General features: G+C 40.5%; 1 protein-coding gene across 1 annotated transcript; it reads right to left on the reverse strand.

Moving 5' to 3' along the window:
- Positions 1-383: 383 nt before the first annotated feature.
- On the reverse strand, positions 384-9,348 carry LOC311507808 (alanine--glyoxylate aminotransferase 2, mitochondrial-like; the record flags this gene model as incomplete). Its single annotated transcript, XM_084572321.1, has 14 exons — positions 384-532; positions 826-924; positions 1,815-1,964; positions 2,936-3,024; positions 3,502-3,634; positions 3,863-3,955; positions 4,083-4,183; positions 4,536-4,629; positions 5,810-5,903; positions 6,276-6,370; positions 6,457-6,580; positions 6,669-6,859; positions 8,289-8,377; positions 9,252-9,348. 14 exons carry the CDS (start codon positions 9,346-9,348, stop codon positions 431-433), a joined length of 1,551 nt encoding a protein of 516 aa, XP_084428447.1. The 3' UTR covers positions 384-430.
- Between the last annotated feature and the right edge of the window lie 33 nt (positions 9,349-9,381).

Genomic DNA, 9,381 nt, shown 5'->3' on the forward strand with positions numbered 1-9,381 from the left:
TGGAATCATTTTTATAATGCCTCTTGGAACAAAACATACACCCGTGCTTTGCATAAGCTGTTTTTTTTATTAGCAAGTCAATAAACATCAAATCTGTAAAAGCAAAAATAGTAACTTCATCAAACATGTGTCAATAGATATATACATTGTTAGTGCAAGGGTGCAAACTGACCTCACTGATGTGTATTCAAGTTATAAAATTAGTTTTCCTCATTAAACTACTGATGTTTGCTCTGGTCATTGATTAACTGAGTCACTGTGAAGGAAGAAAACGTTGCAGCGTAGGAGTTCTCACAACTAAAACAAAGCTGTTCAAAGACATCGTTATAGGGTATATTGGCAACATTTTGAAAGATTAAAAAAAAAAAATTCAGCAGCGGAGTGGGCTTCCAAAGTCAGTCCTTGATGGCGACTTATTTCTCTGACCTGATCATTCCTTGTTCATGTAGCGGAGGATGGCTTTGTTAAAAACCGCCAGGAAGAAATCTACGTCTTCCATCGTGATGCACATGGGGGGCTGTATGCGGAAGGTCTGAGTAGATGAAAGGGGGAGATTGTAAGAGAATAAAGGCAAAGTAGACTTTGAACGTGTGAATATTTACAGGCCGGTGTATGGTCAAGGAAAAGCATTTTAAAGAATGAAAAGATGTTCTTAACTGAAACTGAAGGCAAGCTATTTTTTTTTTTAATGTAGCCCAGTCACCCTCAACTTTGAATTTTTTTCAATGAAGAAAAACTTTTTCCTTTCAAAAACACGCTCACAATTTACTTAAAACCACGTTGCCCAAAAAACGTGACAGACTACTTCATGGCGAGTGCTCTTACCTGTCCGTATACTCCTCCTTTCCCTATCAGGACTCCCATGTCCTTTATGTCCTCAAAGATCCCAGTCATGGCCTCAGGAGACAACGGGTCTCTGCTGGCCTGTGGACAATAGAGAAAGGATGGACAGAGCTGAATGTGTAATAGCCACTACGGTGTTTTCAGTGACATTATGGGGCCACTCTGGGAGCCTTTGTCCAAGCAAGTAACCACTTATCCTTAATGGACTGGGAGGGACCAGGTACATAAGCACCAGTGTAAGCAGCTGCATGTAGGGTTTTTGTAAGCTATTAGTCACCATCATCTAATATTCCCAGGTTCATTTATATATATATATATATATATATATATATATATATATATATATATATAAAATAATAGCTGCGACTAAAACGAGGCTGAATAATGTCTTAATGATTCCTTCTCATAGTCACGTTTCTAATTTAACAGCTAGTCCTCTTTGCTAATAGAGATTGGAGAGATTTCTCAGCTTGAGCATCACACTCTTGCAGTATAAGCTCCTACTGTACAAGTTACAGCTGTAAATATCTTAAATTACAATGGCAGTTATGAGTAAAGCTAAGTGTTTCAAGGGTAAAATTATGATCGGCACTGCAATTAATAACACCTCAGAATTCGTGAATGAAAAGGAAAGTCACAAGGAAAATGCACTGCAGGAGAAGAGTGGTCTAAATTACACACTAACCAACAGTGGCATAAAGACACAGCAGGATGTATGACTAACAGCAATCCTAACAGACTTGTACTTCCGCCAGAGCCATGGTGATATTTCAAGAAAAAGTTCTGCAAGTTTCAGCGGATTAAAAAAAACCCCACAATTTCAGGAAGAAGCACTGCAGTAGCTGTGCTCACAATCAGAGGTGGGCACTGCTGCTGCGGCTAATGGTTAACTGGAGAGCTGTTGAACCGTGTCCGTGAGAGGCACGACACAGGGGCAACACGTTGTACTGCACTTGTGGAGGAGTCAGTACCTTGTCTTTGACCATTTCCACACCGATCTGCAGGCCTTTCCCGCGGACATCACCGATGATCTCGTACTTGTCTCTGAGTTTTGCCAGCTCTGCCATCAGATACGTACCCACGCGGAGGCTGTTCTGCTGGGTGCCGTCCTCCCTGATCGTCTGTTAAGTGAAAATGAGTTACAGTGGCTTGCGTAAGCTGTTCATGTTATTAAAGTTTGAAAAAAAGCAATTAAGAAACTCATTATCTTGTCCAATGGTTGGACAGTTCACATAGTTTATTTGAAACATGTCTTTGTGTAGAAATAAGATATCACATAAGTACACCAGTAAAGCCTGAGAGAATGTAAGTGGTGAAAAATAATATTTGCCGGCTCCTACAACACATGTAAAGATTGTTTTACATTGCAGTTTTATATTTCGATTTTGTTGTTGTCAACGCCTCTACGGGGTGTAGCTTTTTTATCTCTATTTGCTTCATGACAGATTTCCTCTTCTCTGGAAAATAACAAAAAAAGGATTTATTTTAAGCCCCCAAGGACGGTGGAGCTGACAAATGGCTGCAGTAGTGCATCTATCCAAAGTGCTTTTACCCCTTATTTATCCATTCACCACACACAACCTAACATGTTCCACATTTACTGAACAAACCTTAACCTTACCTCAAACCAAGTTTTCATACTCGCATTTACGAAACTATTTAACTGTTAGATGCAATTTTCTGCTCAGTATCTCGTCCAAGGACTCTTCAAGTAGTGAACATGAATCAACAGCTGTGGATCTAATCGCCAGCCAAGAGGTAGAGGTCAATCTACTATACCTCTTGAAAATCAGAAATACACATTTGATTTTGTGCGGTGTGCAGATATTGTGTCGTCGAAGGACCACACTATAAATTTAACTCACCAGGCCTTGAGGCCATTTTATGCCTCTGATAAAGAAGAAGTGCAATAATTGAACTAAAAATGATAAAATATTAATTTCTCTTTTATTTAAAAATCAGATATGTAGTTATATCCATGCACCTGTAGCCTTATGGACGGCTTACACAATTCAAGACTGGATTTTGATTAAATTCAACTCTCGTGCAAATAGACAGCACTATCATATACAGAGACTAAATTATTTCTTACGTCAAGCACTGATGACGCAACGGCACAGGCTAGAGGATTTCCTCCAAAGGTGTTGAAGTGGAAGGCTTTCACAAAGGAAGCAGCAATCTCTGGAAAACACATGAACAAACAAGCTCACTCCTACACCTCGCACGGTCTTCACAATAATATTCCAACCACAAATTCTTCAGACTGCATGCGTCACTCGTGGTTTGTGAAACTATCACAGGGCATGTTGGTTCCTGAGCAACGTAATTGGCATCCTCTAGGATTGTGGAAGGACAAATACAAGTGGTCTCTCTGAGTAACGTAGGGGTGCATCTGAAGGTTGACTACTAAAGAGGGAGCCGGGGCAACCAGCTTCATCACTCCCAGAAATAAACATACTGTACCTATTTCAGGGTCATTCTGAGACGGCAATCAGTATATGAATCATATCCGTTAATGTTTGTCTGGATAACTTTAATGTTTTTAATCTCTTTCAGATAAAGAAAGAAAAAAAGGGATAGTGGTAGAAGGGAAATAAAGACTTTTTTTGATTATTTAAACATATATTATTATATTAGAACTAATGAAGGAAAATTCACCTGGAGTTGTCACGACAGCTCCCATTGGGAATCCGTTTCCAATGCCCTTTGCCATTGTAACCATGTCGGGAATGACGTCATACCCTTGGAAACCCCAGAAGTGGCTTCCTGTTCGTCCAAATCCAGTCTGGACCTGCCAGACGCACAATAGATCATTACGTTTCTGTATATATAAATGACGGAAGAACAAAAGACGTGCAAACACACTAAGAAAAAAACAAGAGGCTCGACTGAAAGCATCACGCGATTCTATTGTGTCCTCATATTAGGTTGTGTTTTAACGCTCTATAATACAAGTCGTTAGTTTCTGCTCTTGGCCATGCATGCATTACACTGGTGCAAAGGGTTATGTGGCTCTGACCTCATCGGCAATGCAGATTCCTCCTCTCTCTCTCACAAGTTTGTAAGCCTCCTTAAAGTAGTTTTTCGGGTACTGCACGGCTCCTCCCATCCCCTGTATGAAAGAATCGTATTCACATTTCACATCAAAGTAGTCATAGGCTGCTTAATCAATTCATGTTTTTTATTTGTGACATAAAATCAGCTAAGTTAAGTCAATCCTTCACAGCGTAATACAGTACCTGAATAGGCTCGCCAAAGAAAGCAGCAATTCTGCTTGGGACACTGGTAGCAAACGTCTCTTTGAGCTGTCCAATGTATTTTTCATTTGCCATGCACTGACCTGATGGATTAAAAAAAAAGTCTTCTTTCTGGCAGTAATAGTGCTCAGTAGTATAAAGTTTATAAACCCAAAATATTCTATGTGAGCTGAGGGTTATGACTGATTAATTAACTACAGTCAATACGACAGATTATTTTGTTAAAATGCACAAAACTGCGGTGATGTAAACAAGGCTAAACATCCAGGGTATCTTTGACGGTCTCAAAGATCAAGTATTCTCTCAAACAGCTCCTTTCCTGTGCATGTTATTGCATTAATTTGGTATAGGAGAGGGGGAACATAACGCTTAATCCCATGGACACTGCTGCGACAGCCGAAGCGTGTTGAGCAATAAATGGATGCTTTGGCGTACCTTGGGAACAGCTACACTCTCTGATTGTTTGCACAGGAGAGTCCCTGCAGTGGCTTCCTCCCCATGGACCTCTGAACACATCGGGACACATGGCCTGCAATAGCACCAAGAAATCATTATTCACCATCTTCAGTGTGTAACTGCTTATGGCTTGCCCCGCACTACACATTCCTGTACATACCAACATGAATAACACAACACAAACAGATACAGCAAGACTCATAAACAGTTATCAGTCAGTAGAACAGGGGCAGAAGCTTCTCATTCATTCATCTTCCGTAACCGCTCGTTCCTGTTAAGGGTCGCAGGGTCTGCTGGAGCCTATCCCAGCTGTCATCGGGCAAGAGGCGGGGTACAGCCTGGACAGGTCGCCAGTCTATCGCAGGGCTAACGCAGAGAAACAGACAACCATTCCCACTCACCTACGGCCAATTTAGAATCACCAATGAACCTAACCAGCATGTCCTTGGACAGTGGGAGGAAGCCGGAGTACCCGGAGAGAACCCACGCAGACACAGGGAGAACATGCAAACTCCACACGGAAAGGCCCAGTCGGCCCATGGATTCGAACCCAGGACCTTCTCGCTGTGAGGCATCAGTGCTAACCACCTCACCACTGTGACGCCCAGAAGCTTCTCAGTAAATTTAAAATTATGCTTGAATTTTGTCTGAGAATAATGTTGAGAATGACAGACGTTTCAATTTTATTTTACAGTTTAATGTCAAGCAGAAATTCAGCCCATTGTCCAACACGTTTACGAAAGAGAAACTACATGGCTATTGAATGGCAAAAACAAGAACAGGCAAAAAAAGACTTCTAGTTCAATAAAAGCTGTCTACCCCAGCTTTGAAAGAAAGGCACTGAGAATCTAATCTCTTCCTTTCAAGACAAAAATAATGCTCTCATGGAGGACAAACAAGAACATTCAAATGTCAGGATTCTGTACATTACATAGGCCATTGTTGTGGGCCATGTGTCGTAGTTTGCTTTTGTGGTGGTGCTGTCTAAGACTGAACCTTGAAGGAAGGCGTTGTGTTTGCCAGAATGGGCAAAGCCTTCCTTCTACATTACTCCTTAAATAAATCTTGTCTTTCTACATCAAGAGAGGGCAGACCAAAGAAAGATAGGGCAGCTACTATCGTTAATAACTTTAGAAGGTGATATTGCACCATGTTAGTTTACACATTCAACCTCATTAGAATAGAATAATCAAACATTATGTGTATTTTAAGCTTTAACGGTGTTAGACTACAGTGCATTAATGTATACATACATTTGTGCATCCTGCACTCGTGGCAATGGGGTATTTATAAGATGAGTTGGAGGTAAGACCCATAGTCTGTGGGCTGCCACCATGGTATGACCCTCTGGATGGGAGAGAAATAAAATTGACCAGAGGCTCTGTGACCAGACGTGCTGAATGAATCAAGGGAATATAATTCAACATTTGATTCAAGAAGATTTTTTGTATCATCCCCCTTCTGTTTTTCAACTGCGTCCCCCGTGCATGGCCCATGAAAAGGTCTATTTTTGCCTTAGTGGAATTTTGAATTAATGGAAAGGACAAACTTTTTTCAAATCTAGACAAAAATAGGCCTGAAACATCTTTCACAGAACAAAAACTTGTCCAAGACAGACATGATGATAGGGAATGCAACCTGCACAAGACTGTAGTCATATTTTTGGTTTGTGTACATTTGCTGTAGAATTCACTTTATCTTTGTGTTCTGTCCATGTACCTGAGTGTGATTATATCAAAGTTGCCCGTGTGGAGCCGAGCCATCAACATCGCCAGGTCATTAGCTTCTGAGCCACTGTTGGTCAGATATATCACCTGGACAGGGAAACAGATTGTCATTCATTAAAAGTACAGCCTACACATTTAACCTGCCTCTTGTTCCAGTGAACACAGCACAGCACCTTAAGAGGATCCGGTAAGTGGGAGGCCAGTTTGTCACAATACTCATGGAATGGCGAATTGACGTAGATGTTAGTAGTATGCCACAGTTTCTTCAACTGCTTCTCTGCTGCCTCTGTTACTTTTCTGTTCAAACAAATGACAAGGTAGGAAATGTTTGTTGAAAATTTGATGTCACAACAAAACATACGAAAGAAAAGAAAAAGGAACTTACGGGTGGCAGTGGCCCACACCAACAGTACACACACCAGCAAATAAATCCAGATACCGCCTCCCATCCACATCCCACAACCACTGCATGTGTCCCTGGTGTATGAACACGGGTCTCTTGTAGTAAGTAATCTTCATGGTCATGGGGTTACAGTTCTGCCTGCGTATCTCCATCATGCGCTCTTTGGACAAACCCTGTAAGGACATAAACACACAGGACAGACAGTAGAGAACAGAACAGGATCGTGTTGTTTGGTTTTGGATAAGATATCTTCACAGCTACTGCACAGATTGTCATAACATTTAATCACTAGATAATGAATCACAGATAATTTAAACAGTAATGTGTGTGGGCTCTGCGTCATGGAGATAAATAGGAATACAGCTGATTTCACTGGGGAACGATATATGTTCAAAGGAACTAAACTGACCAGAAGACATTTGTTCACCACAGAAAGAATGATTTAACAACGTATTTAGACCACGTTAAGAATTTGGCTTTTTTTTAGGGAGCTGTACGCCTCTGACAATAAATTTGCTAAATACGCAGATTTAACCTGGCGAGTAGGCCCACACACAAAAGCAGAAAGAAGAGGCATTTCGAAGGTAGTAGAAGTGGTGCATGGATCCCAAGCATCATTTCTTTGTTCTTCACTGATACCAGTAACATGTTCATAGTGTTGATAGAAGTTTAAGTGATTCAAGAAGTGGCAGCGCAGCAAGACATCATTGATCTCTGAAGGGCTATTTCGGTGACCTTGCAGGACTTATCAGTCTTGTCAGCCCAAAGCTGGAAAGAGCTGTATCCTCTCCACCGTCTTCATTATCAACAAGGTCGGAGATAAAAAGAGGTAAGCAAACCAAAGGATATCGACTGTTTTCGTGGGGATAGGATGTAATCGCTTCCATTTTATCTATGACTCTCAACCCAGAGTCAAAACATAGCAGTGTGACCTCTTCACAGAAACGAATACTAATAAATTCAGTTTTTATGCTCCACATTTGAACTAGACTCAAGAATGATTGAGATCACGTTTCTCCAATGGTCTTTTTATATCATAAAATTAATTAATTTATATCTTAATGATGTTTTTATGCAAAGCACTTTGTGTTGAGCACAAGAAACTTTTAATTACTCAGCATGTTGGTGCAACTGCTGATTATTTTAATTAAGCTCAGGCAGAAGTCCAGTGAGAAAGATCAGTACCCGCATGATCCATTTCCCTCCCACTAAGGTGAATGCAGGGTATTCCTGCTGCTCTCTTAGCTAATCATTTCCATTTTCTCACACCATCACTTCATTCTTATTATCTAAGTCACCATTCTTGTCTAATGATTTCCTTCCCCGTCTTCAATGAGCCAATCAGTCCCACCGTGTCCTGTGCAGCCCCCGTCCTCCCCATCTCCACCTCTTCTTGGTTGACCTGGGAGTCTGCATTAGAAGTCTCCCATCAGCCGTCAGCTTGCTTCATCTGCTGCTCCACGGCCACCACTGCCGCTAACCATGAAAATGCATTGCATTCTCGCGTTTCCACAATAAATGTTCTTCCTCTTTTTATTGACATGTCTGTTGCCACATGCAACACCTGCCACCAACACTCTCTGGGTGCCACAACATTCTTACCTTATACTCCTCTGGTTTGAAATTGCACAGCGGCATCTCTGGGAGGTCGGTGGTCTGGTATTTGAAGGCTGATTTCTGACATACTGCACCTGAGAAACAGTTTCAATTAAAATGCATAAAGTGAGGAATGATCTTAATGAGCCAACCCCAGTCTTAACATGACATTTGAAAATAGTTTTTAGGACAATCTATTTGGACATTTTAGTCTTATTATATTGTTTCTATTCTAGACCCTATGTGGTAATCTGAAAAAAAAAAGAAACAACAACACATAAACAACAATGAAGAAATCTGAACCCAAGCTTATGATCAACAGAAATCAAATAACTGTTGTACCTCCTATTGTTTTCAAGACCTTCCTAATTATCTGGTCACTATTTAATCAGATTAAAACCTGGCTGACAGTTTAACCACATTAACATCACGTTACGCAACACAAGAAATGTATGTATGTTTTCCAAGACTGGAAAATGTCAGTTAGAGCTGGTCCGAATGGCAAGAACACTCTGTAATGTAATGAATCACCCTCAGCAGAAAAACATCTCTCTTACACTCAGAGCAAAGTCTCACTAAGCATCCTTCATTAAACCACTCCTGAATTTGTAATGCTTTTAGCACTTATTTAATTTGATGCAGTGGTTTAAATTCTGTGTCATCATAAACACTTACATAGTAGTGAACGTACTATGTAAGTGTTTCTACTACAACCTACAATAACACAGCTTAAGTAATGTATTACTTTGGTTCCTGAGTTTTACGACATCATCTTGCACTACAATTTTATATAGTTACAAGACGAATAAGATGATAAAATTTACTAGAAACATTGTGTCACATACATTTCTGTGAGTACGTGATAACATAAAATAAATATATTAATAATCAATTAATAAAAATACCTTCAATTTAGATTGTCAAGATTATGATCGACAAATTATTTTGTTCATCTCCGTGGTAACTCACCACTCCCCAGGTGAAATCTGGCCACCATGGGTAAACAGTTGAACAGTCGTGTTAAAACTGCATACCGGTCAGTTACGCACGATACCACTTTATACATGTTGAGCAGGTAAAGAGGACCCACAGCAGCTCT

Source organism: Chelon labrosus (assembly GCF_963514085.1).
Source record: "Chelon labrosus genome assembly, chromosome: 22".
Taxonomy (NCBI): domain Eukaryota; kingdom Metazoa; phylum Chordata; class Actinopteri; order Mugiliformes; family Mugilidae; genus Chelon; species Chelon labrosus.